The sequence below is a fragment of the Cololabis saira genome, chromosome 13 (genome assembly GCF_033807715.1).
Source record: "Cololabis saira isolate AMF1-May2022 chromosome 13, fColSai1.1, whole genome shotgun sequence".
In the NCBI taxonomy this organism is placed as follows: Eukaryota; Metazoa; Chordata; class Actinopteri; order Beloniformes; family Belonidae; genus Cololabis; species Cololabis saira.
The window spans coordinates 14,698,802-14,726,002 of record NC_084599.1 but is presented as its reverse complement, the minus strand read 5'-3'; the positions used below and the strand labels follow the sequence as shown (position 1 = coordinate 14,726,002).

At 43.4% G+C, this 27,201-nt stretch overlaps 2 protein-coding genes across 3 annotated transcripts in view; both read left to right on the top strand.

Annotated features, from left to right (window-relative positions):
• The window catches only part of herc2 (HECT and RLD domain containing E3 ubiquitin protein ligase 2), a 54,809-nt gene extending 35,282 nt beyond the window's left edge, over nt 1-19,527 (top strand). Inside the window, exons 61-91 of one of the 2 annotated variants that reach the window (XM_061737867.1) lie at nt 67-148; nt 282-453; nt 535-679; nt 905-1,130; nt 2,755-2,926; nt 3,232-3,418; nt 3,856-3,999; nt 4,443-4,634; nt 4,723-4,876; nt 5,104-5,211; nt 5,310-5,441; nt 6,862-7,020; nt 7,145-7,263; nt 7,853-7,978; nt 8,080-8,235; nt 8,331-8,645; nt 8,765-8,979; nt 9,093-9,270; nt 9,357-9,518; nt 11,459-11,550; nt 11,653-11,792; nt 11,988-12,175; nt 12,329-12,526; nt 12,626-12,709; nt 13,105-13,246; nt 13,347-13,541; nt 13,627-13,739; nt 16,754-16,944; nt 17,027-17,132; nt 17,221-17,433; nt 18,563-19,527. In XM_061737867.1, the coding sequence (XP_061593851.1) occupies nt 67-148; nt 282-453; nt 535-679; nt 905-1,130; nt 2,755-2,926; nt 3,232-3,418; nt 3,856-3,999; nt 4,443-4,634; nt 4,723-4,876; nt 5,104-5,211; nt 5,310-5,441; nt 6,862-7,020; nt 7,145-7,263; nt 7,853-7,978; nt 8,080-8,235; nt 8,331-8,645; nt 8,765-8,979; nt 9,093-9,270; nt 9,357-9,518; nt 11,459-11,550; nt 11,653-11,792; nt 11,988-12,175; nt 12,329-12,526; nt 12,626-12,709; nt 13,105-13,246; nt 13,347-13,541; nt 13,627-13,739; nt 16,754-16,944; nt 17,027-17,132; nt 17,221-17,433; nt 18,563-18,835 (5,079 nt within the window). In that variant the 3' untranslated portion in view covers nt 18,836-19,527. Of the gene's footprint in view, nt 1-66; nt 149-281; nt 454-534; nt 680-904; nt 1,131-2,754; nt 2,927-3,231; nt 3,420-3,847; nt 4,000-4,442; nt 4,635-4,722; nt 4,877-5,103; nt 5,212-5,309; nt 5,442-6,861; nt 7,021-7,144; nt 7,264-7,852; nt 7,979-8,079; nt 8,236-8,330; nt 8,646-8,764; nt 8,980-9,092; nt 9,271-9,356; nt 9,519-11,458; nt 11,551-11,652; nt 11,793-11,987; nt 12,176-12,328; nt 12,527-12,625; nt 12,710-13,104; nt 13,247-13,346; nt 13,542-13,626; nt 13,740-16,753; nt 16,945-17,026; nt 17,133-17,220; nt 17,434-18,562 lie in introns of both variants that reach the window. The other variant, XM_061737866.1, reaches the window with a different exon arrangement.
• Nucleotides 19,528-26,297: 6,770 nt separating this feature from the next.
• oca2 (oculocutaneous albinism II) overlaps nt 26,298-27,201 on the top strand; it is a 57,187-nt gene continuing 56,283 nt past the window's right edge. The window contains exon 1 of the mRNA XM_061737054.1: nt 26,298-26,562. The gene's annotated coding sequence lies outside the window, so the exon portion shown is untranslated. The remainder of the gene's footprint in view (nt 26,563-27,201) is intronic.

The following is a 27,201-nucleotide window of genomic DNA, read 5'->3' as shown; positions in this document are numbered from 1 at the left end:
TTGGTTTTCATGCACTACAGTACAGTAGATAATAGTGATTTGCTTTTGTTTGATCTGTCCACTTAGGTGAAAGTGCTCTTGGGCCACCGTGTTGTCCAGGTGGCTTGTGGTAGCAGGGACGCTCAAACTCTAGCCCTCACTGATGAAGGTATTTATGTTAACAAGCTATTGGTTCCTTGTGGAGAAGTGTGTATGATTAAGCATTGCAAGGTTTATATAACTGGAAGTTATTTGGTGTACCATAACTCCACATGGCATGTTTGATTTAATTTTTTTATCAGGATTGGTGTTCTCGTGGGGTGATGGGGATTTTGGGAAGCTCGGGCGTGGAGGCAGCGAGGGCTGCAACATACCTCAGAACATAGAGAGGCTCAACGGACAGAGCGTCTGCCAGATTGAGTGTGGAGCACAGTTTTCCCTGGCTCTTACCAAGTCTGGCATGGTGTGGACTTGGTAAGATTAACAAAAGATGAATTTAAGTCAATAGTCATTTTCCTTTGGGATTTCCAATCACTGCCATATATTTCCAAACAGGGGCAAAGGCGACTATTTCAGGTTAGGCCATGGCACCGATGTCCATGTTCGGAAGCCCCAGATGGTGGAAGGACTGAGAGGAAAAAAGATCGTCCATGTGGCTGTTGGAGCATTACACTGTCTGGCCGTCACAGAGACAGGACAGGTTTGTTCAGACCGCTCACTTACCTCTGCTCATGCACTGCCATGATAACGTTCCAATTTTTACCACTTTTCCTATAGTTAAGCTTGAATTACCAACGCTGATCAATTCTATTTCCTTGGCACTTCATTTTCGACTAATCAAAAAGTTAAAGAAATGTTGCTTGCAAAACACACGCTTCTACACGCTCAGGTGAAATTCCATCAATGTTTTGCACTTCCTCATCAGGTGTATGCATGGGGTGACAATGATCATGGGCAGCAGGGAAATGGTACCACCACAGTTAACAGAAAACCCACCCTGGTTCAAGGCCTGGAGGGACAGAAGATCACTCGAGTGGCATGTGGCTCCTCCCACAGTGTGGCCTGGACGACTGTGGATGTGACCACACCCTCAGTTCACGAGCCGGTCCTTTTCCAGACAGCCAGGGACTCCCTTGGAGCTTCATACCTCGGTAATCCTCTTCTAGATAAATCCCTATACTTGGTCAGGATGTATTGATGTATTGTTAAAGGCAGTTGAGTCTCCCTGCTTCTTTGGTGGGACCTCTTCATCATTTCTCATCTCCTACCAGAGAGGATGCTGGGAAAGGATGTGAGAAAGGATGTTGCTGTGTTTCCTCGCCCTTCATAGGATTCTCTCTCCTCCTTTCTTATAGTAGCTTTTAAAGGACTAGAACATCATGTTCTGGGTCGTAGGTGTAGAGAGTCCTTACTTGGCCCGACTCGGCTCGTCACGCCTCTACCCGTTTTGTCCCCGTTTGTTTTTCCACAGCCAGGTGAGAAGTGGGCGGGTTGGGGTGAAGCTGCTGTGACGTACTCGATTGCGCAACCACTTTGTTCATGTCGGGCTGATCAGAAATCAGCTGGAGCCGCGAGCGGCTGAGAGTAAAACAGCCCGTCTACATCCCTTTTTTAATTCTCTCGTCAGCCACCAGGTTTATGAACATCTGCACCTCAGAGTTGGATCACCAAACAGACGTTTTGCGCTTTATAATAAAATCGCAGCGAGCCGCGAGTCGTGCTCGCGCTGACTCCCGCTTCCTGATTCAAACGTCTGACGGCCCCGCCCCCCGACCAATCAGTGGCGCGGAGGGTGGTGACGTCAGAAATAGTCCCGGCTCAGCCCTGATAGAACCTCGCCAGAATGGTTACAGAAGATGTATCGGTTTGGAGCGGCTCTACCCGTCTCAGCCCCTAGTGCAAACGTGCAAGACGGGGCCGCGCCGAGCCGGGCGGAGGCGGGACTAGTGCAAAAGCGCCAATAAAGACATGGCTCAGAGGCTGAATTTCTTTATCTTTCTTTAAATTCTTTATTTTAGCAAAAACAATCAAAAGCTTGTTTTTAAGACATTCAAGGCCTGTTTAAAATGGGTATTAGATGCCATAATGGGTCCCCTTTAACAATAATTGAAACGATGTTGTTTCATAACAGACTGCATCATGCAGGTGTGTTGGCAGATGGAAAAGTTCACAGTTCAGCAGTCGTGCCAGCGTGTTTAGAGATGTTCTTTTTCAAGTATTGATGATTTAGTAGTGTTTATGCTTGCTACTCTGACTTCAAGCAATGCACAAATGGCATACACTTTAAAAAAAAAAAAAAATACAAAAAGTATCTTTTATGTCTTTAGTAGTTTGATCCAATTTTCTTGTTAGGCTGAATATTTTTTCTCAGAAGACCCTTCAGTTAAAAAGTACCTTTAGTTGCCATGTCACTCAAGTGAAGACATTTCTAAATGACAGAGGGGTTTTATTGACATTTTCCTTTTTATTATGCATCTTAAATCACTGTTTAGCATCCTTAAACCTGTTTTAGTTTTTTTTTTTTTTAAACTTAGCCCCAAAGTTGGCTCTTAAAAGTTTTTTTCCTTTTTTTTTTTTGTGTAGTTGTCAGAAGTTGTGTAAATATAGGCTAATGTCTGTATATTTTGTGCAACCTGCTGGCCTGAACTGCTGCAGCATTTGCCTTTCTTAGCAACAGGTGGTACAAACTGCTGGTCCGTAACCCAGGGCTGACGTTTACTCTGATTCATTCAAGTGTGTGTGGTCGGTGGTCATTATTGTGGATTCACACTGCAGGTGTTCAATCAGACAGTGACTCTTCAGCAGCTAGCAACAAGATGAGCGGGCAGAGCAGCGTGAAGCCCAGCCGCCCCTCGCTGGCCAAGATTCTCCTCAGTCTGGATGGCAACCTGGCCAAGCAGCAGGGTCTTTCCCATGTACTGTCAGCCCTCCAAATCATGTATGCAAGGTATGCTGTCTGAAAGGTTTGAAACATCCCATTCACGTATGGCTGAAGTGCCATCCTTTTGAATATAGAACAGTCAAGAAAATATGGTTTGAGAATACCAGAGTCATTTAACAGTTTAGATTTCACATATAATAGTGTCGTGTTTGTTCATCTCCAGTTAAAATCCCTAATTGCTCCAGAAACAATGATTGACATCCAGCTAAGACTGGAAGAAGTAACATTGTGAAAGGCCTCTTCATAGTTTATTCAGCCCACTTCCACATGTGAGTGTTATTGGTGACTGGATGTGTTGTGGGTTCCCACAGAGATGCAGTGGTTGGTGCTCTGATGCCAGCCAGCATGATCCTGCCAGCAGAGTGTCCTTCCAGCTCCCCCATTCCACCGCTGGACTCCTCATCTTCATCCTGTGTCAGTGATGAAGAGTGTCCACCTGTGCTTGCTGAAACTGAGGAACAAGCCAGCCCTAATTCCTGGCAAGATAAGAAGGGAGAGGTGAGAAACGCTCCATGCATCAGCAAACTTTGAGTCCATTGTCTAAGCCTATATCATGATTTCAACTTGAAATGTCCTTGAAAAGGACCATTTCCTTTTTTTAGGCCACTGTGATTGTAACAGTAAGCATGCTTTAATACTGAAACAGACTTATAAAGCTGTGACATGGATGGGAATTTCCTTACTCTGTGCCAAATAACTGACGGGGGTTTCCTAAGTTAAATATACATTTCATCCAACACATGAACAGGTCGTGCATCAATAAAGAGATGTGCAGCCATCAGTTCTCCCTCTAACAACTGAGTATGGGTGCTTGTTTGTGCATCCGATATCAAAGTGCTTTTGGATTGATACAATTTTGAAATAACTGATTTACTCTATTTGCATTGTAAATGTAATGTAAAATTGACAATTACGTGTGTTTATGGGCGGAACAGGTTCCCTCATCAGAAGATGCCATCACGCCGTCATCAGCTGTGACTCCATCTGCCTGTGGAGCTTCCTCACGTCCGTTCATTCCCGTCACCGATGACCCCGGAGCAGCCAGCATCATAGCTGAGACCATGACAAAGACAAAAGAGGTTACACAGTCTTATAGATTAAATATGTGCACCTAAGGTTTAAAGGATTGTAAAAATATTCACCAGTTCAAGAAATTGTATAAAGACCACACAATTAGACAATATGAATTTAACGGGTAAAATATATTTTGTTGTTTTTGTTTTTATATTGTTGGTGAGTTAGTGTGTATGTTTTCTTATTTTTTTTGTTTTGTTTTTTCATTATTTCTTTTTTTTGGTATTATATAAGTAGTGATTGTTGAACAGACGGACAGACCATCTTCATATGAATTGTTTTATTTTTTATTTGAGAAAGGGGCTTGGTATATAAGGCTTTCTTCTTCTTGCCCCTTTTCCATCATGGAATGGAACATATGTGAACTATTTCCATGATATGGAATAAATAAAAATGAAATGAAACCATTAACTGACATCAAACAACATTTTTTTGTTCATCTTCTCAGGACTCTGAGAGCCAGAGTAAAGTGGTTGGCCCAGAGCCCCAGTACCTGGACGAGTTCACCAGTCTCCTTGTTCCCGATGATACTCGGGTGATGGTGGACGTGCTGAAGCTGGCAGTGTCCTGTCGTGCTGGGGAAAAAGGCAAGGAGGTGCTGTCTGCTGTGTTGTCTGGCATGGGAACAGCTTATCCACAGGTAAAATGCGGGATTGCCCAGTAGACAAATATTACGTGTGCCTGCAGTTGGTACACATTCATCGTGTTTGTGTCTCTGCCGGGTGCAGGTGGCCGACATGCTGCTGGAGCTGTGTGTCACTGAATTGGAGGATGTTGCCACAGACTCACAGAGTGGCCGCTTATCCTCCCAGCCAGTTGTCGTAGAGAGCAGCCATCCATACACAGATGACACATCTACTAGTGGCACTGTGAAGATCCCAGGTAAAAGGAAACAACATGCTCTCTTAACCTCCTAAGACCTGGTGTCATTTATTTTTCTTGATGCTATGGGCCCCCTTTAAGAAATATCATGACAGACAACAAAACATGTGATGTCCAAGTGTGTGCAGGATCTTGGAAGATTAAGGGAACAAAAATCAGGCACCTGGTCAGTCTCAGGTATGGCGGATCTGTCGGATATTAAAGGTAACTTTCTCTTCGTCTGGTAGGTGCTGAAGGTCTAAGGATAGAATTTGATCGACAGTGTTCAACTGAGAGACGCCACGATCCGCTAACAGTCATGGATGGAGCCAACAGGATTGTCTCCGTCAGATCAGGTGATGAGAGAAAGAAGCTGAAATTCATTGTGAAAAGTTGGAGAAGTCAAACAAAAGAAATTAAAAATCAATCTAACTGCATGTTGTGTGTATTTCAGGCCGAGAGTGGTCTGACTGGTCCAGTGAATTAAGGATCCCAGGAGATGAACTTAAATGGAAGTTTACAAGTGATGGTTCAGTTAATGGTTGGGGCTGGCGTTTCACTGTCTACCCCATCATGCCTGCAGCAGGTAAGATGTGTGACTAAAGGATCAATGCAAGTTAACCTGTCCAACCTTGAAAGATTATCTCAACATGGGATCTTTTGCATTTCAACTGAGCTTTAAGATGCAGGAAAGGCAACAAAAATCAAGTCTGTTGAGGTGTAAAACATCCATCCTCCCTGGAGCTTAGGGCTACTATGAGCTTTAGTGTCATTCACCTCCCCATTAAAAAAAGGAAATCTATTAATCTAAATCGGTTTGTTGATGCTTTTATTTGTGCTTTGGATTATAACGGCTGTGAGACAATCAGATAAATGTTTTATTTGCTATGATTCTCTGGTTTCTTATGGCCGTTCATTAATTCAGGAGCCTGTATCTTCTCATCGGATTGAAGCAAACATGAATAATTGATTTTGAGTGTTGTGCTTACAAAGAAACTACTATATCTGTGGTAAAACTTGAATGTGGTGGATTTTACAAACTATGCTGGATATTAAATATGAGATGATCAGTACCATAAGGAAAAATAAAATGTCAGGAATAATCAATCAATCTGTTCAGCAGCCACATGAGGGCCACCACATATGTTCAGTAGGTTTGGGTCATATGGACAAAAATTCATATCCCAATATTTTTGGGCTGAATACTGATAAATTACATAAATTGTTTTTTTTTTTTTTTTGTGAATTGCATTTAATAGTAATTTTTAACTTGATGCTACACATGTAATGTAACAAGCAATATACACAGTATTTATCAACATTTAACTGACAAGGTGTGTTTTAAGAATGACAAAAATAGTTCACTTATATTAAAAACAGACATATTTCTGCTCCAACAGAATGAATATTATCAACTTTAAAAATGATGACTTAAGAAACTAAGATTCCGTCTTTATGAAGAATTTGAGTTTTACACCCCACAGTTTTATTTGCTCTAATATGCCATCATATGTGTCAAAGAGGTGCAGATGCCGAGGGAGGGTGAGGGTTAATATGAGCAGAGAAACCTCATCTGCACCGTTTCTGTGGACTCTGAGACAGGAGAAGAGGAAAAACAGGCTGAGATCAACATTAAATATCCATCAGTATCTCAATATATTCCTATTTACATATCATACCTGAATTATAAAACGTTTATAAAACTGGTACACTGCCCAGCGTTCAGTGTCATTTCAAAAGTACTCTCTTTTTACCAGGGCCAACTCCCTCAGAGCTCTGTTTAGACCCTGGTTACCCGGCAGCAGAAGGGGTTGAAACAATGACCCCCAGTGGACACGTTACTTCCTATAAAATGTTGCTGCATTCAAAATGTGGTTTAACGGCCCACAGATTTCTTAGCTTTGCTCAATATTCGGCTTTTGTCCACCTAATGAAATCTTACTAAAACAAAACCGGCTTGTATACTGTTTACAAAATGCTGGATTTTTGTTTTTGTTTTCCTTCAGGTCCTAAAGACTTGCTATCGGATCGATGCATCTTGTCCTGCCCCTCCATGGACTTGGTCACCTGCCTCTTGGACTTCAGGCTCAACTTTGCTTCCAACAGGAGTATTGTTCCCCGTCTGGCCGCCTCCCTCGCTGCTTGTGCTCAGCTTAGTGCACTAGGTACAGAATGATCACCCTGATCTCTCACAATAAAACCTCTATCATCATAAAAATGGAATTTGTTCATACAAGTGTACTTGAAGTCCAAGTTTATAAGTGAGCTTTTGTTTTATCATATGTACAGCTGCTGGACACAGAATGTGGGCTCTGCAGCGACTACGAAAGCTTCTGACCACTGAATATGGCCAGTCCATCAACATAAACAGGCTGCTGGGTGACAGTGAAGGCGAGGCTCGCTCTGTTGTGAGTGTCAACGTCCTTTTTTAAGAACTGAACCTCAATATTAGCTGTGTATTGCACTATGATCATTGATGTAATTAAGACCATTGTATATATGGCAGCAGCTGTTGCCAATTTCATGCTTATAACATGAACGTTGTTGCCGTTCAGCTGGTTAATGTTCAACATATTTCACTCAAGTGGCATTCACTTTAAATTTCATGTCTGGTCAGTAATCACATAGCATGAAAGCGCAATTTTATTGAGTCAAATAACTGAGCTTTGAAATGGCACTTAATTCGTTAAATACAGTGTGAAGCCTGGCTGGAGGCACGCGTGCAATCTAACTGAGCTATTTCAGCAGTAGCATTCCTCTGGAGTTCTTAACTTCATAATACTCTCTTTTCTTTTTAATCAGATTAAATTTTTTTGTGTTATATTAAATACTATTTGTAAGTACTTCGTGGATAATGGATTTATCCCAGGGGCCAGGTGTCCATGTCAAAATAAATAGCTGTTTTAAGCCTGTAACATGACTCAAAAACATAATTCTGCTTAAGAGTGGAAAGGGTGACATAAACAGTGATGTGATGAATACTGTATATCCTTTCAGAGTTTCACAGGCAGCGCTCTGGCTGCTCTCGTAAAAGGACTACCTGAGGCTCTGCAGAGGCAGTATGAGTACGAGGACCCTGTTGTCAGAGGAGGGAAGCAGCTGCTTCATAGTCCATTTTTCAAGGTGTGCTTGCAATTGTTTGCCAGTATGGATTGATAGTCTATTTCATATTTATAGGTAGTTATCATCAGTGGTTTTCTTACTAATTTGGATTTTTTTTTCAGGTCCTGGTCGCTCTTGCTTGTGACCTTGAGCTTGACGCCTTAGCCTGCTGTGCAGAGACCCATAAGTGGGCCTGGTTCCGCCGATATTGCACCGCCTCAAGAGTAGCTATAGCCCTGGATAAAAGAACCTCTCTGCCGAGAGCTTTCTTGGATGAGGTTAGTGTGCCAGGCTTTGGTCTCCACGGCAGACTTCACTGTTTTGTTTCTTCACCTGAAAATATCCATAATATGTCATTTTCATCCCATCAAAGGTTACAAAGAAAATCCGGGAGCTCATGGCAGATCACGAGAGCATGAACGTACTCCATGAAAGTCACGACTTGTTTAAGCGCGAGCATGACGAGCAGCTTGTGCAGTGGATGAACAGGCGGCCAGATGACTGGACTCTCTCTGCTGGGGGAAGCGGCACGATCTACGGCTGGGGCCACAACCACAGAGGGCAGCTGGGGGGCATTGAGGGGGCAAAAGTCAAAGTACCAACGCCCACTGAAGCTCTTGCCACTCTGAGGCCGGTACAGCTTATCGGAGGCGAACAGACTCTTTTCGCTGTAACTGCTGATGGAAAGGTATATTTTCCTTCATTGTCAACATGTTTCGTCCCATACCCACTGTACACAGGGTTATTTGATATGTTAGTGGGACATCTTCCAGGGGAGCTATAAAACTTTTTTCCCTTGATCCTCAGCTGTATGCAACAGGATATGGAGCAGGGGGTAGATTGGGTATCGGTGGCACCGAGTCTGTGTCAACCCCAACTTTACTGGAGTCCATTCAGCACGTCTTTATCAGGAAGGTGGCTGTGAACTCTGGAGGAAAACATTGCTTGGCTCTTTCTTCTGAGGGAGAAGTCTACTCCTGGGGAGAAGCAGAAGATGGAAAACTGGGCCACGGCAACAGAAGGTTTCTGTTTACTCTTCATATCATGAAGAATATCAATACAAAGTCATGTCACTGTATGAGTTTAGGATCAAAAATGTGTTAAAGGTAGTAATTTTCATTCCCTTTGACATTAGCCCTTGTGATCGCCCTCGTGTAATTGAATCGCTGAGGGGAGTGGAAGTGGTGGATATTGCAGCTGGAGGGGCGCACAGTGCCTGCATCACTGCCAGTGGAGAGCTCTTCACCTGGGGCAAGGGCCGGTATGGACGATTAGGCCATGGAGACAGCGAGGACCAGCTTAAACCCAAACTGGTCTGTTGTCACTTTACTCAGTTTCTTATTAGACTCTGAATTTGTTATGCACTTAACATGAAATAATTTCCGTGTTATTCATTTAGGTGGATGCACTGCAAGGCCACAGGGTAATTGATGTGGCCTGTGGCAGTGGGGATGCCCAAACGCTGTGTCTAACTGATGACGACATGGTTTGGTCCTGGGGAGATGGAGACTATGGCAAGTTAGGCCGAGGGGGCAGCGACGGCTGCAAAATCCCCATGAAGGTAAAATAGACCACACAGCTGTACAGTACACCTATTTTATGTCTCAAAGGCTGTTTTTTACCAGTGCATCAGGCAACACATGTTTGACCTGTATTTTATATCTTCATTTGTTTATAATATGCAGTTTTCTGAGTTGTAACTTTGAAAACACCACTGGATTTGATTAATGGAGTAGTGACATTCATTCTGTCCAAGTAAACGGGGACAGAAACGAACACACCATGAAATGGATGACTTTAAGTGTTGTTGCTTTGTTAGTGGGGTTTGGAAATTAGTGGATTAAATAAATTACATAATTATAGTTTTAAAGTACTGGGCTCGGCCTGCGGTACTTTGCAAAAGTGTCAGGCATCCCTAATCTCGTTGTTTTGTTTCTGTTTTCATGATATTCATATTCCAGTCTTTTTAAGATCCAAACAGAAAATACATTTAAACCTGAATAGAATGTAATTCTCATCGGTGCCATGCGTGGGAGACAGTTTCCTTAGAAACAGTTAAACCTCCATACTGACTTTTGCTTGTAGTCATTTTGTACTGAACATTTTGTATTTTTATGTTGTGCACATATTATCTGAAGGGCCAACCAATTTGATTTTTTTTTTTCCTGAAATTATGCTTATTAAGAAATAACTAGTAATGTCTCAACCGAAGATGTTTGCACAATAATATACAGTCGTCCTGAAATTATTTCTTGCCATATCATTCTGACAGTTTGTGGTTCCTCGCTATGAGTAGATATAAAGCCTTACCATATGTTAAGTTTTAAAATCATTCATAATTATTTCAGTAAATATACAAATATTAACTGAAACAGAGATAGACTATTAGAGAATTATAATAGTCTTGAGTACACTATGTATAAAAAACGGGTAAATTATCACAGATTGAGTAAAGTCCTGGAGCTTTTTATCCTCTTGAGTCAAATGACTCAGAGAAAACTCTGAATGTTCCCCACTTCGTTTTGGGTGAGTCAGTGAACCTAGATGATGTGAAAGATGACTTTCTTCTAGTAAACAACAATGCTTGTTACTGTAACTGTTAGACAGCTCTACTAAACAAGAAGCTGATCAGACTTATTTCATCACGTCCAGTTTCTGAAATATGACACTTCCAACAGCTCTAATGTACCACTGATGCATTCCACACAGCAACAACGTGCCTGTTAGGTTAATGGGATTTTTATGGAAGCATGACTGTGGCAGGGTGGAGGAGCTGCAGCCACTCAGGCTGACGGGACACAGGTGTGTCGGGCCACACGTTGGGTGCCAGTGTAGCAGGGCGAGTGCTACGGGGGCCTGACCGACAGGATAGAGAGGACACAGAGTTTTGTGCAGAACCCTTTTATTAAAGGAGAATCACCGCCACACGTGCACAAGCGCAGCATCAGCCGACATCAGCAGCTTCCCAGTCCTCCCTTGCAGCTTCCCAGTCCTCCCTTATAAGGCTGGCAGGGTGGAGAGGTTGACGGGCCACACCTGTGTCCCGTCAGCCTGAGTGGCTGCAGCTCCTCCACCCTGCCACAATGACATTTTGTTGTTAGTAAACCTAATAGATAAGGTCAAGGCAGGTCAAGGGTCCCGTAGATATGTCGAGGTGCAGTTTGGAGCCCAGTGCAAATGTTTAGCATTGAATTTGACATCTTTTAACATAAATACTAAGATTGTATTGGAATGTTTTCCATGCTGTTGCACGTCAACGCCTAAAGAAGATATGAAAGTAACTAAACACAAGAGAAATTACAACTTGATGCAAACATTTAAACATTCTCTTCCTGTTTTAGTGGATCAGGAAGCCTCATTTTATTGAACGCTGAATGAATAACTAAATCCGTAACGTAAAAGGATAGAATTGGTTTATAGAACAGCATCATTAAGTCATAATGTGATGTCTTTTATATTGTATCTATGTGATTTAAACCTTGAATGATTTCCGGCCCTCAGATCGATTCTCTTACTGGCCTCGGTGTAGTCAAAGTGGAGTGTGGCTCCCAGTTCTCTGTGGCGCTCACCAAATCTGGAGCAGTGTACACATGGTACGTAGAATGTGGTCCAGAGAAGATCTGTTAAGACGGGCTCTGCCAGGTTCATCAGTGATGAGATGGCTCATTTGTTTGTGTGCATTGTGTCGTGTGAAGGGGGAAAGGTGACTACCATCGACTGGGCCATGGCTCTGATGACCACGTACGACGACCCAGACAGGTGCAGGGGCTACAAGGCAAAAAAGTAATTGCCATCGCCACCGGGTCACTGCACTGTGTTTGCTGCACAGAGGATGGTAGGAAGAACATTTTTAATGCATTATTCTGCTTTCTGTGCTTGGTCTTTGCAGATGCTTTGTATCTGTTTGCTTATTTTAAATTCGTTTTTTTTGTAGAGATTCTTGACATTTGCTATCAGTGCTTCACAGATGTTCAGCTTGTTCAAGTAAACTGTATCTTCACTAAAGTACCTGCTGTTGTGTGTGACTCAGGAGAAGTGTACACGTGGGGGGACAACGATGAGGGACAACTTGGGGACGGGACCACTAATGCTATCCAGAGGCCTCGACTGGTGGCTGCGCTGCAGGGCAAGAAAATCAACCGAGTTGCCTGCGGCTCTGCTCACACGCTCGCCTGGTCCACCAGCAAGCCCACTAATGCTGGGAAATTGCCTGCACAGGTACAGTCTCAGCTTGGAAATCCAGTTCTCCCTGCTGGTACCAGTAGATGGCAGAAGCATTTTGCAGACACCAGCGTTATAAACACAGAGCCACTTTGCGACTCTCAGATTTCATTTTCTGTTCCCTGTAAATCTCTGTGTGATCCGTTTTAGGTTCCCATGGAGTACAACCATCTACAGGAGATTCCCATCATGGCCCTGAGGAACAGGCTCTTGCTGCTGCATCACTTCTCTGAGCTTTTCTGCCCCTGCATACCCATGTTTGACCTTGAGGGTCGACTGGGTCAGACAGGCCATGGCCCCTCGGTTGGGTTTGACACACTCAGAGGAATCCTCATCTCCCAGGGAAAGGTGCAGCATTACAGAGCTCAAAATCACAAACATCAACACAAAACAAATACGCGTCTTGTATCACTGTCATGTCATGATTTAATGGTTTGGTCTAAACAGGAAGCAGCTTTCAGGAAGGTGGTTCAAGCTACGATGGTGAGGGACAGACAGCATGGACCTGTGGTGGAGCTTAACAGAATACAGGTACAATCCTTAACGCATGAAAACAACGCCCATGTTAACTTTATGCTCTCTGTTAATCTCTTGGGCCTCTAAGTCTCCGTGCTCACTGTAGTTCCCCCCCTCTCTCAGACTAAGAAGTTATGTTCCAGACTGGCTCCAAAGCAGTTCATGTGATGTCTTACATAAAGGCTTTTTTTTTCTCTCCCCAAGTGTGTGATCTGCACGCCTTCCTGTCTGTGAGGAGACATGTGTCCTTTACTCCAGTCTTTAGTTTATTCTGTCTTCGATGAACAGAGAGCTGTCGTATTCAGCCCTTCATGTACATGAATTTTCTATCTAGTAAGAGGAGATTTGGCAGAGGACAGAAACAAATCTGACAATTCTCTCTACTTTTGCCCATATTTTTCCCCCTACAGGTGAAGCGTTCCCGTAGCAAAGGGGGCCTGGCAGGCCCTGATGGAACCAAGTCTGTGTTTGGTCAGATGTGTGCCAAAATGAGTTCATTCAGTCCAGACAGCCTGTTGCTCCCTCACCGTGTGTGGAAGGTGAAATTTGTGGGTATGTGTTGATGTTGCTAATGGATTCATCCATTCTTTTTCATGTTTCCAGATAAATATCCTTACCGCCGTGGTTTGAAATCCACCTGCTTTTTCCTCAGGTGAATCTGTGGATGACTGTGGTGGAGGCTACAGTGAATCCATTGCTGAAATGTGTGAAGAGCTCCAGAATGCCCTGACGCCGCTGCTCATCGTAACCCCTAACGGCCGGGATGAGTCGGGGGCTAACAGGGATTGTTTCCTGCTCAACCCTGCAGCCAAGTCCCCTCTTCACATGAGCATGTTTCGGTTTCTAGGTATAAATACATCACATTTAGGAGACAGTTTTATCACATATACTTTGATGTGTGGGTAATTTGCTCTGCCTTGCCGCTTCTGCAGGAGTCCTCCTAGGAATTGCGATCCGAACAGGAAGCCCTCTGAGCCTGAATCTGGCAGAGCCTGTATGGAAACAGCTGGCAGGCATGAACTTGACCATCGCTGACCTTAGTGAGGTTAGTGCACAGCCCTGCTTGTTAACACACGTTTTTATTGTCAGTGTATGCAGAATATGAATTCAAAAGGATTGGCTGAGTCTTAAAATATACAAAACACATGTAACTGCTCTATTAAAAGAAGCCAGTCTCCCATATTGGCATAAAATCCTTGATTTAAAAAAATAAATAAATAAAATAATTTTTTTTTTTGTTTTAATTGGCTTTAACCAAACAAACTACTTTAACCAATGAAGGGCTGAATCTATGTTATGTCTGAATGCAGTGGAATGAACATGAGTTATCTTAGAATATACAATGGAAACCATCTGGAAAAAGTATTAATTTCAGTTCAGCGACACCAGAAGATATTAGTCCCATAGAATCAACATTAAATATTGCAATAGTATCATATACAGTTGTGTTCAAAATAATAGCAGTCCAACATGAATAACCTGTTTTTGGTAGAAATTATATGACTGCATGGCAAATAATTTACCAGTTGCTGTAGTAGGGTCATAGAAAACCAACAGAGCCAACATTCATGATATGTAGGCTCCTCAGTCTGTGTAATTGAATAATGAATTGAAGGTGCGTGTTCAAAAAAATAGCAGTGTGGAGTTCAATTAGTGAAGTCATTCAATCTGTGAACAAACAGGTGTCAATCAGGTGGCCCTTATTTAAGGATGAAGCCAGCACATGTTGCTCATGCATTTCTCTCTGAAAACCTGAGAAAAATGGGTTGTTCCAGACATTGTTCAGAAGAAAAACGTACTTTGATTAAAACGTTGATTAATGAAGGGAAAATGTATAAAGAAGTGCAGAAAATGATGGGCTGCTCGGCTAAAATGATCTCCAATGCTTTAAAATGGAAAGCAAAACCAGAGAGACGTGGAAGAAAACGGAAGACTACCATTCGAATGGATCGAAGAATAGCCAGAATGGTGAAAACTCAGCCAATGATCAGCTCCAGGATGATCAAAGACAGTCTGAAGTTTCCTGTGAGTACTGTGACAATTAGAAGACGCCTGTGTGAAGCTAATCTATCAGCAAGAAGCCCCCGCAAAGTCCCACTGTTAAAAAAAAGACATGTGCTGAAGAGGATACAATTTGCCAAAGAACACATTGGCTGGCCGAAAGAGAAATGGAGAAACATTTTGTGGACGGATGAGAGTAAGATTGTTCTCTTTGGGTCTAAGGGCCGCCGACAGTTTGTCAGACGACCCCCAAACACTGAATTCAAGCCACAGTACACTCTGAAGACAGTGAAACATGGTGGTGCAAGCATAATGATATGGGGATGTTTCTCTTACCATGGTGTCGGGCCTATTTATCGCATACCAGGGATCATGGATCAGTTTGGATACATCAAAATACTGGAAGAGGTCATGTTGCCTTATGCTGAAGAGGAAATGCCCTTGAAATGGGTGTTTCAACAAGACAACGACCCCAAACACACCAGTAAGCGAGCAGTTCCAGACCAACAAAGTTAAAGTCATGGAGTGGCCAGCCCAATCCGGACCTTAATCCGATAGAAAACTTGTGGAGTGACATTAAAAATGCTGTTTCTGAGGCGAAACCAAGAAATGCAGAGGAATTATGGAACGTTGTCAAATCATCCTGGGCTGGAATACCTGTTGACAGATGCCAGAAGTTGGTTGACTCCATGCAACACAGATGTGAAGCGGTTATCAGAAACAGTGGCTATACAACTAAATATTAGTTTAGTGATTCATAGGAATGAATCCTGGATATTTTTCAGTTTATACAGTAAATATTTGAGTTTGTAAAGTAAAATGCAGACACTGCTATTTTTTTGAACAGCCCAATGTTCATTTTTCTTCATTTTCTGTAAAGTTAGTAAAGAATTTCTTCTTTTTTCTTCATGTTTTGATTTAGAATATAATGTGCAGTGTTCCCAATGCATGGAAATAAAAACCATTATAAGGATTTTGGGCTTTACTCAATTTTTTAAACAGACTGCTATTATTTTGAACACAACTGTACATTGCAAAATGTACTAAGAGACCTACAACACCTGCAACTCACATGATCTGCATTATAACCTGCTAGAAGAGCACATTCCTTTACATTTCTCCTCAGATTAAGTCAGCTGTTAGCTCACTAGTACATATTTCTCCTTCTGCTTCTAAAAGTTCATCCAGTATTTGTTCTAAAGAGCTGAAAGTGGTTTTTTTGTAAATGTGTGTGCGCGCATGCCTGAGAGTGTGTTTGTGTGTGTGTTTGTGGCCCTCGCGCTCTGATCATACGCTCCTGTACAGTCTTTGGGAGAATGGAGGAGTAGGGAAAGAGCTCTCCCGTTTCAAAGGTCCTTTTGTTTTTAGGTTTTTGCCCCTGAGACTTTAGAAAGGTTAAATGGGAAATGAATTTAGCACAAGATGGAGGGGATCACTGTGCAGCTCACGGGCCTTGTGGGCACGTGTGGATCCACATACACACAGCTGATAAATAAACTAGTATTCAGACACAACTTAAGTGAATATTGACAAATATAGTTGTAATAATGAATGTATACCCTTTTTTTTTTTTTTTTTTTTTTTTTTTTTCAAAGGTGTAATGTTAAACAAATTAATTTGGTCATTACCAGACGCAACGTGTGATAAACTTGATAAATTCTTACTGCTTCCACGGGAATTAAGAGGGTTGTTAGCACCCTGGTGCTGTGAAATGCCCTGTAACAGAAGACATTTGTCAGCCTGCTGGTCTGAAGCCTTTAGCTGCACAAACTTAAAAGATAAAGAGAAAACTGCAGGGTCATCTCCAGGATATTTCGAGTATATCATTGTAAACTAAAAATAGTCTGTGGAAAACATTCAGGTTGGTTGTTTTTTAATTATTTTCTATTGGTGGTTACACTTTGTGGTTACACTGTATTTACTTAGATAAAAGGCCGGGTAATAATTATTATTGTTCTTATTTATGACCAAATACATGAACCACTAGAACTGGAGGAGGAAGAGCTTTCTTTTCCACATGACTGTTTATCCAGCAATGATTCTTTGTGTTCTTTCCAGGTTGATAAGGATTTTATTCCTGGTTTAATGTACATTCGGGACAACGAGGCCACAGCCGAGGAGTTTGAAGGAATGAGCCTTCCCTTCACGGTTCCCAACGCCAGCGGTCAGGACATCCAGCTCAGCTCCAAGTACTCCCACATCACCCTGGAGAACCGGGCAGAATATGTGCGCTTGGCAATGAACTACAGGTGACAAACCCTTCTGAAAGCATGAACATACATCTTTGTTGCATTTTTTCCAGTATTTATTTGTGTTTTCTTAATACTGCAGACTCCATGAGTTTGATGAGCAGGTATCTGCTGTGCGAGAAGGAATGGCTCGCGTGGTTCCCGTTCCTCTTCTTTCACTTTTCACGGGTTACGAGCTGGAAACGATGGTGAGGGAGAGACGGCTCCACTTCTTGAACTAGCTTGGTCCTCTGGTTCTGTACAGATGTTCACGGACATCTCTCCTTTTCTTTCCAGGTGTGTGGAAGTCCAGACATCCCGCTCCACCTGCTAAAGTCAGTAGCCACTTACAAGGGTGTGGAGCCGACGGCGCCGCTCATCCAGTGGTTCTGGGAGGTGATGGAGTCCTTCTCCAATACGGAGAGGTCCCTGTTCCTGAGGTTCGTCTGGGGCCGCACGCGGCTGCCACGCACCATCGCTGACTTCCGGGGCCGGGATTTTGTTGTACAGGTGAGAAGTGCCGAACTGTTTGAGGCGACTACGTTCAGTACCTGCCCGAGTGGGGAGACTTGTGCCGTCGGGAAAGTAAAAACAAATATGATCTCTTCATGTTGTTATATCCTGCCTTGTCCCTTAATTAGGGCCCGAGCACTTACAGTGCGAAGGCCCTATTGTATCCGTAGGAGTTCTCGTTTTTATTTTTATTTTCCTCGTTTTTATTTTTCTTCCGACGAAATGAGGGCCTTTTTGCCCCCCTAAACGTGCCCCAAAAGTCACCAAATTTTGCACGCAAGCCAGGCCTGGTGAAAAATTGGATATTTAATGGTTTACATTAATGGGCGTAGCCTAATGGCTCAACAGCGCCCTCTAGAAAACTTTGTGCCTCAAGCCCCACAATACGGTTTGACGTACATGCACGAAAATCGCTACACACCTGTATCATGTCACAACTTAAAGAAAAGTCTCTTGGCGCCATGACCGAAACCGAACAGGAAGTCGGCCATTTTGAATTAATCGTGTAATTTTGGCGCAATTTATGCCATTTCTTCAGCCGCTTCTTCGCCCGAACCGTAACGTGCACCCAGGTGTGTTAAACATCAAAATGTGCGTCTCGATCCTGCGATGATGCGCATTACTTTTCTCAGTCAAAAGCGTTACCGTGGCGACGATAGACGCCAAAAAGCACGCCCACCCTTCATCTGATTGGTCCATATTTGATAATTCCCACTTTCTGCCATAACTTTTGAATGGTTTGATATAAAGAGTCATGGGTGGTGTCATCGGAATCGGTTTTGACTCCTTCACTTTAATTGCTGCAAATTAGCCCCGCCCCTTCTTCTGATTGGTAGATATTTGATAGTCCCTATTTTCTGCAATAACTTTTGAATGGTTTGATATAGAGAGTCGTAGGTGGTGTCATCCGCTAAATGTCCAGGCCTGAAGAATCTACATGCAAGTCATACAAGCTTCCACTGCAGCCTGAATCTGCACAAGGGTTCGAGGGCCCGTTCATCGCTGCTTGCAGCTTTAATTCTAATTGTGTTTTCACAGTGGATCTAAAACCTCACAAGATACCTTTTAACTTCAAAGTAAATTGTGTCATCCACTTGCTGATAGTTTTTTCTCTTTCTGCCTCCAGGTGCTGGATAAATACAACCCTCCCGACCACTTCCTGCCAGAGTCCTACACCTGCTTCTTCCTGCTCAAACTGCCCAGGTACTCGTGTAAACAGGTGCTGGAGGAGAAACTAAAATATGCCATTCACTTCTGCAAGTCCATCGACACAGACGACTACGCCCGCATCGCCCTGTCGGGGGAACCAGCAGCTGACGACAGCAGTGAAGACTCCGATAACGAAGACGCTGACTCTTTTGCCTCCGACTCGACGCAGGACTACTTAACTGGACACTGAGCCTTTTTATCTACCGATGGGCAAATGAAGGAGAAGCGGCCGCTGATAAGAGCTCTGTTAATTTAACCTAAGAAATGCACACATGCAGGCATTTTGATAAAACATAAATGTCTCGTTAAAGGGGTGCGAAATATGTTTTAAAAGCATTATAAGCTTAAAGGAAAAAAAAAAAGAGGAACAAACAGCTGTTGCTCTGACTTGTGTTTTTTTTTTTAAGAAGTAGGGCAATCAGATTCACATGTGATTGTTGTGTTACATGGGAATTACATATATTGCAGTTACAGAGACTTAAAAAAAAAAAAAAAAGGCTCCAGCCTAGCACTGTGGTAGATTTCTCCCCCTGGTTTTGTGTGAATTACCGCTCCCTAGATTGTATAAAGAAGTTGATGTGCAGCAACAGTAGTATTACTTTTCTTTCTTGGTAACAGCCATGTTTCTTTATATAAATATATATATATAAATAAATAAAAATAAACAAAAAACATTTTTAACGTAAATTTAGTCTTTGTCACATGGCTCACTTCTGTCAGAGCCCACTGAAGAGTCATTTTAAGATTCCTGTATTATCATGATTGTGCACTGTCTCCTTAAAGAATGTACATATGATTGTGCCATGTATTCACAGAAGGTCTCATTCCTGCATATTATATGTTAATACATTTCTGTTAATAAACACAATGGCGCTGTCCTGACATGGTAAGCTGTGATTGTGTTCTTGTTTTTTTTTTTTTTTTTTTACTTTATGCTTTATTTGCATCACATGCAAAGTTGTTTTGTTTTTTTCTTCTTCTAAGGGGCAAATGGATGTGGTGGTGTGAGTGGTGTAAGGGGCAGCCCTTTGTCTCGTGCTGGGAAATGGCTGGTGTAGGGTAACTTAAGACCTCATTCCTGCTTACAGTGTTAAGCCTGTACATACGTGTGTGTGTGTGTGTTGTAAAATCATGCATGGCTCTGGAGTCACGAGTAGGGAGGAGAAAAAAAAAAAATCAGTTTTAGAAGGACTTGGGTTTGGCTTGAAATAATCATTAGCATTCCTTCTGTACTTTGCTTTTTTTCCCCCCCAGTGATAATCACAAAGGAAATTATGCTGGTGGGAGTCAGGTGCTCTTCAGTAGAGTACAGGCGAAAGAGGGAGGGTGAACTGACGAAAGAACAGCCGCCTTCATTTATAGTTATGTAGTCTGTTGCATAAGCTTTTATTGTGAATATAAAAAGATAAATTCTCGCTGCTCAATTTACAATCCCTGGAGGAGTATGGGAAGTTCACATGAAGATGTTTCTCTGGGATACATTTTCCCCAACTAAATTATGTTAAGTTATGAAGTCAAAATAAGTTTGTAATGATAATGGCGTTGGATTTGAGATGTGTTTTAGACTTGCTCGAAACCCCATGTTGCACTGTTCAGCATGTTTGTGGGAAGGCTTCAGGCTACTGCTTTCAAGTCACGCAGGCAGCAGGATGCTGCTCGTCTCGGGATGCTTAACTCAGACAACGGTGGTCCTGCATGTCTGCTGCATAATGTCACTCTGGCTGGAAAGTACAAGAAAGACAACAGAGGATTAAAAGGAAACATCGAGTGGCAACAGGATGGATGGATAGATTCAATAAGACTGTAGATGTCTGTTCAAGAAATGAAAAAAGAGAATATATAAGTGTTCCGCAGTTTCATGAAGTTTGGGTCATGGTCATAGCTGATTTAAGGCTCAGTGTGTCCAGTATTCCTTGCATGCTTAAAGTAGCTTAAAGAACCAAAACCATGCCCATCTATAGGTTCATAATTGGATCTTGGGGTCTCCCACTACAGGCTTACACACTTTAATAGGCTATAACAAATTGGTTTTTCCATTTAACATAGTCTTCTGTCTGAAACGCTGTGTTTTAACTCCTGTCTCTTTAAGAGCCTTCTCTTCTCAAAATCACATTCAGCTGTGATTGGTCAGCTGAGAAAAACATCAGGCATACAAATTTGACCTTGGGTATCACCACTGAGCCTTACAACAAGAGAGTAATTTAAAACATTGAGCCAAAGTAGTGAAGAAATCTATATTTTGGAGTGGTCAGACGCCACAGCTGTATCTCTTCCAATGTCTGTCACTTCCGTCACTCGTACGCTTTCTGAAGAGAGTTTTGGAAGCATGTATTTCATTTCTCTCTACAAGTCTGTATTGGCTGGAACTGAAATCTCCCAAACCCGGTTTGATCCAAAATGGGAGCAACCCTGGGGGCGGCTTGAAACATTCCCGCCATAGCTCAGTTACCACAAGTTAGCTGTTTTGGTGTGTCTTTGTTATGCTAATAAGTGTTACCATTCACTTATTCTGACCACATGGCTTTCCATCCTCATTTCTGTTGCTGCCAAAACAGTGCTGGGTCCCAGCAGATGTCTGGGCAAATAAGTCCAGAACGGCGTGAGCCGCCCAGGAGGCCGGCCGTACTGGAGGAGGATTCTGGCTGCTGCAGATTGTTCACCTTTGAGGCCAAACTGACAGCTGCTCATGTCGGTCTGGACAATTAACAACAAATAAAAATACATATTGACCTTCATTGATTCAAGTTCAAGTTTATTTATAAAGCACTTTAAAAAACAACATCTGACCAAAGAGCAGACAAGTGAAAGAAAAATAAAAACAAAACAGGACAACATAAAACACATAAATTAAATACAACATTCATGGTGAATTAAATGCTAGTGAGTAAAAATGAATTTTGAGATGATATTTAAAAACAGTCATAGGGGGGCCTTGGGGGCCTGTGGGGGGGGTTGCTGGGGGGGCTCGGGCGGGGGGCTGTGGCTTGGGCGTCTCCGGGTCTCCCGGGGGGGGCTGGGCCGTGGACGGGGGGGTCCCACTCGGAGGGCCCGGCCCTGCCTGGGTGGGGGGTGGCTGTCTGCGCTGGGGGGGCATTGCTGCCTTGGTCCTCCGTCGCTGGGCAGGGGCCGAGTGCCCCTGCGGATGTGGGGACTCCGTGACCCTTGGGGTGTCCGCCGGGGTGGCCTCGGGGGGGGGGTGGGGCCGGGTCCGGGGATCGGGCCTCCCCTGACCGGGGGGTGCACGGGCGGGCACGGCGGCGGGGTGGCACCATTCCCAGGTGTCTATGTCTTATGTTGTCAGTATGAATGGGAGGATGTTGGACTGTTTCCCCCTCCGTCTGGGGGCTCCGGCGGCGCCGGGGGCGCCCATGGAGGTACGGTGGGGCCCTGGCCCGGCTCGGAGGGCCGGCCCCCGTCTACTGGATGGCCGGTGGGGGGACGCGGGTGTCTTATCGGGGCCGGCTTTGCTGGTCCTGCTTCCTGGCTTCGGCCTCCGCTCCCCCTCCTTCCCCCCCTACACGATTCATATGCACATAGGCGAAGGGCGGGGGGTCCGGGTTGTGGGGGGCATTGTCCCGCGTGGCCCGGCACTCCCCGGGGGGATCGCGTATAAGAGCAAAATAGACACTGCACATTCAACTTAATAAATTACAGGAACACGTAGTTCGGGAGGGTGGGTGTATTTGACAAGGACACGTAGTTGGGGAGGGGGGGGTCGGTAGGAAATAAAAAAGAAAGGGGGGGTTGATCTGTTTTTATGGCATTATTCACATACACTCAACACCAGGGGCGGGAGGGGGTCCCACATCACCCGCGCTCCCTCACCGGCCTGGGATGGGTGGGTCGGGGTTCTGGCGGTGCTGGACTCCTCCGGGGAGGGGGAAACGATGCGTGATTGTGTGTCTGTGTCGGTGAGAATGCGGTATGGAAGGGTCCTGCCATGGAGGATTCGGGCCTCCATTGGCAGGACATCAAAACTTAATAATTTATCATTATTATATTATACAAAGATGGTTACTATTATTATTATTATTATTATTATTATTATTATTATTATTCGTATTATTATTATGGATAGTATATCATATTATTATTAGTATAGATATCGGATAGTTGAATGGATGAATGAATGGGATGCCTGGGTCTGGGGCCCTCCGTTGTCGGGCCTGCACGGGTGTCGCCCTGTTGGGGGGTTCCCTCTCTCCGGGCCCGTCTCCGGTCCCCCCCGCTGCCTCTACGGCGGGGCGCCCCTCTGGTCTTGGAGGGCCACTTTCGTGGGGGACGGGTGCGCCTGCCCGCGTCGGCGGCCGGGGCGGCTCTGTCTCTCCGGGCGGGCTGGCCCCCTGCCGGGTGGGGGTCGTTGGCCTGAAGGGTGAGGGCCTCCTGGCCGCGTGTCCGGCCCGGGCCAGGTGGCCGGGGATTGCCTGGGTCGCGGCCCGCCGCCGCGGGATCCCTGGCTGCTTCTTCCCGCGCCGTGGTGGCCCCGCCCGCGGGCCCCCTCGGCCGCCGCCTGGGGGGGGGGGGGGGGGGCCTCGCAGGCGGTGGGTTGCCTCCCTCCTACTTCTCCCCTCTGTGGGGTTGCCGGTGGCCTGGGTTCCGGGCTCTTCCGTGTCGGCCTCTGGTCTCGCGGGTGGCGGGGTTGCTCCCCCCCCTCCCCCACTATAGATACACTTCAGGTGGAGCTTTGTTTGGTTTATTACACACACACACACACACACACACACACACACACACACACACACACACACACACATATATAGTCACTTAGTCACATGCATATACACACACACACACACACGCATGATCATATACATACACACACACACACATAGACATACACACTGGCTTGTTCACTTGCATGCTGGCTCTTTAGTTTTTGGGTTTAGGTAGCGGTAGCGATAGCTTAGCTCAGACTGCGACGATCAGATCTCAAGATTTAGGTCGATTGCTGTTATTGTTTTGGTTGGCTCCATGCCGGTTTCGTGCTTTGTTTGTGATTTTTTCTTGCAGATTTCCAGTGCTTGACGTGTGTCTCCGTGTGTTCCTGCTTCCTGGATTGGCAGTGGATGTCGACACCCCCCCCCCCCCCCCCAAAAAAAAAAAAAAAAAAAAAACACTGGGTTTGTATGTGTATATTTATGTATGTGTACGCATATGTGTGCGTATATATATGTATAAATATTAAATATAGTAATAATGCACATATATATACTTTTGGTTTCTACCGTCATGGTATCAATCATTAATATGTGTGCAGACAAGGTAAAAAAAAAAAAAAAAAAAAAAAACAGTCATAGAAGGAGCCAGGCGTATGCGCAGCGGCAGCTCTTTCCAGAGTTTGTGACCAGTTACTGCAAAGGCCCATCACCCCTGCTCTTCAGTCTGGAGGAGGAACTGTTAGGTAGAGTTGGTCAGCTGACCTAAGAGCCGAGAAGGTCTATGGACATTTAAAAGACCTGAGATATAAGACGGTGTAAGACCATGTCAAGATTTAAAAACAAATAAAATAATTTTAAAATTGATCCTATAACCGTACGGACGGTTATCAAATTGGTTGATAACAATATGTTAATATTATTATTATTATTGTTGTCGTCATTATTATCATGCAATGAAACATATTTTACATTTTGCACATTGCTTCCAGCGTCTAAGTATCCTACCAGTGATTACTGGAGGAACATTCACCAAGTTGCTGGTATGTCCAAGTAGCTTCAGCATGAATTAGTTCTGCCGGCGGTCAGGCGTAGTGGGGATCTCTGGCGCTGGAAGACTTTATTTCATGCCATGCCGTACAGGTTCAGCAAAACAATATTATCATTCACACTTTCTTAGGGTTATAGCCGCTTGTGAGCATGGCAAGAAACCCGATCTAAAAGTGTGCAAAATTATTAGAATACATTTCTAACTTATTCTCTTGTTTATAACACACGTATTAAAAGTATTTTTGATCTTGGGAAAAAACAGTCCATACAATGCATTTAATATTGTAAATAGGGAGAATGACAACCAATGTGCTCCTCATGTGCACGCCCCTACACGTGGTCAGAGGCAGAAGTTCATATGAACTAATATTTTAATGAATACCAAAATACTCAAAAAAATCTCGCTCTTCTAATGGTTTATGTACAAGTTTTTTTTTCTGCTCGTGTTTCATGAATGAGGCTCTATATCTTTAGAACAGCAATAACCTTACATTGTTACAGCTGAATCTGCCCAGATTCACCTCATGCCAATGCAAAGGCTTCTTTCTGTTGGCCTGCAGTTACAAAAATCGCACATCAGTTGCAATCTAAAGTCCCTTAAGCGCAATCTCTCATGCTGATAGCTGAGTTTGTCCATGTGATTGCACTTCTCTTCCTAGTAAATCTTACGTAGGCCCACATGACCAGTACGAAGATTCCCTGTGGAAATCTTCTCTGCATTTTTTTCCCGTTGTGTCTCGGGCAAACATGAGTCCAGACCTGGTGACTGCACTCAATGGGAAATATTGTCCTCACTGATTTAAATGAGAGGTGCACTCTGAGACTCTACTGCAGAGAGAACATGGAAGGAACTACATTGTCTCACTGATTTTGTTCAGTTCACCACATAGATATTGTCCATAAAGGGGCTGGATGTACTGCTGGGAGTTTCTAATTACTTAGGGTCCTGTTAGTCTGGTTCACTGCTTTTTACTCATGGATGGCAGGATGATGAGATCCTAATCTGCTCAGCTGTGTTGGGTCAAAGCAAAATGTATTAAAAGATTAAATTAAAAACACACTCACAGATTTGGTTAAAGCAAACAATAGCAGCCAGCACAGCCCGAACTGTACCATCAGATCAAATAAAAAAGAAAATGAACACGAGACCACCTATAAATAAATCTTCATTTAGCAGTTTAGTTGTTTATGATTTTAATCTATTACACATTTAATATTAGTAAGAACAAAAAAGTAACGTGTGCTGAACTATCAGCTTCATTACGGGTCAAATGGGATGAGGTTTAGCCTCAGTCCGTTTGACCCCGGTGACGAGACCTTAAACATCCTTTCTAAGCTGATTACACCTGGGCTTCATGTGACCTGCAGTTGGCTTGACAGGTTATGGACCATTTATTACGTTTGACTCTAAGATATGACATTTTTTCTTCATTTGTTTTCTTATAATTAATTATTAATTAACCTTTCATTGTCTTCTGCCCCCACCCAGTATATATTATATATCAAATATTTATCAACCACACACTGTTTGTGTAATTTAGAAAAGGATGAAACAAACAAATGAACAAATTTAAAAAAATAAAGTAGTAATAAAGATATCTTCAGTCAGAGGCTTCTTCAGATCTACTGCAGCACAGATTGCTACAGGAGATCCTTCCTGACAGTGACTCTTAGGAGAGGCTTAAATCATAACTGATGCAACAATTAATTTCCCTTCAGGGATAAATACAGTATTTTGAATGGAATTGAATTTAATATGAAAAAAAAAACATGACTTATTTCCTGAGATCTAGAGCAAATGGCTTGGCGATGATGGTGTTGGCATTCCTGGGGAATTTGGTTGAGGCAACCAAAAAGAAAGTTTTGTGTTAAGCTGCTTAAACACTGTAGCCCCCTCCCCTCCCCTCCCCTGCCTCCCTTCACAGCTCCTCCAGACTCAGACGGCTCAGGAACATCTCCCTCTTTTTCTGGAGAGAGCACAGGAGAGAAAATATACCTCACCCTCTCCTATCTTCAACAACGTCACCCCTCTCAAATATAAACGCGCACAAAAAAGTCCCCACCAAAACTTTTTTTCCTTTTTAATTTTTCACTGTGAATTTGAGTGACTTCCCTTTGATTTTGCCATTGGGGTTCATCCCATCCCTGCAGCTATCATCATCGCCTCCGTCTTCAGCATCATCATCCAGAACTTCTTTTTCCATTTGCCACGGTAAGTTTCATCTCATTTCATAACCCTCATAAAAGCTTTAGTGTAAGGTCTGTATTAGGTCTGTATTGGCTTCAGTAACACCATTTGTATTACACATGTGAGCTTTGTTTCGGGAGTTTAGGCAGTAGTGCCCTGAAGTACTGTTACAGTTTTGTAAAAATCCCTGTTGAACAGATGAAAAAGATACATTTACATTGCCACTAACACATTTGACTATTTTTGGTATCATTCTTATTTTCAGTCTCTGATTGTCGCAAAGGCTTGATGTGTGTAATCCTGTTACGTGCCTTTCAAATTGTGGTTTCAGCCATTCATCTCATTTCATTTTGATTTCAGTTGTAATTTGTTGCTTAAATGCTGTGATTGAGGGTGAAAATTGAAAAGAAAGCTGTTTGTTTTTGTTGTGACACACAGCCCACAGGCAGGATGTCGTACAATAATGATCCTCTGATCATTATTATAGAGCGCATCATCAGTATTAGACAAGCCCTTTCAATGAGGTGGATGTAAAACCTCACCGACCAATGAAGTGCTGCACTGTTAACTGCTATCATTAAAAATGAGAACGTTGAATATATATATATATATATATATATATATATATATATATATATATATATATATATATATATATATATA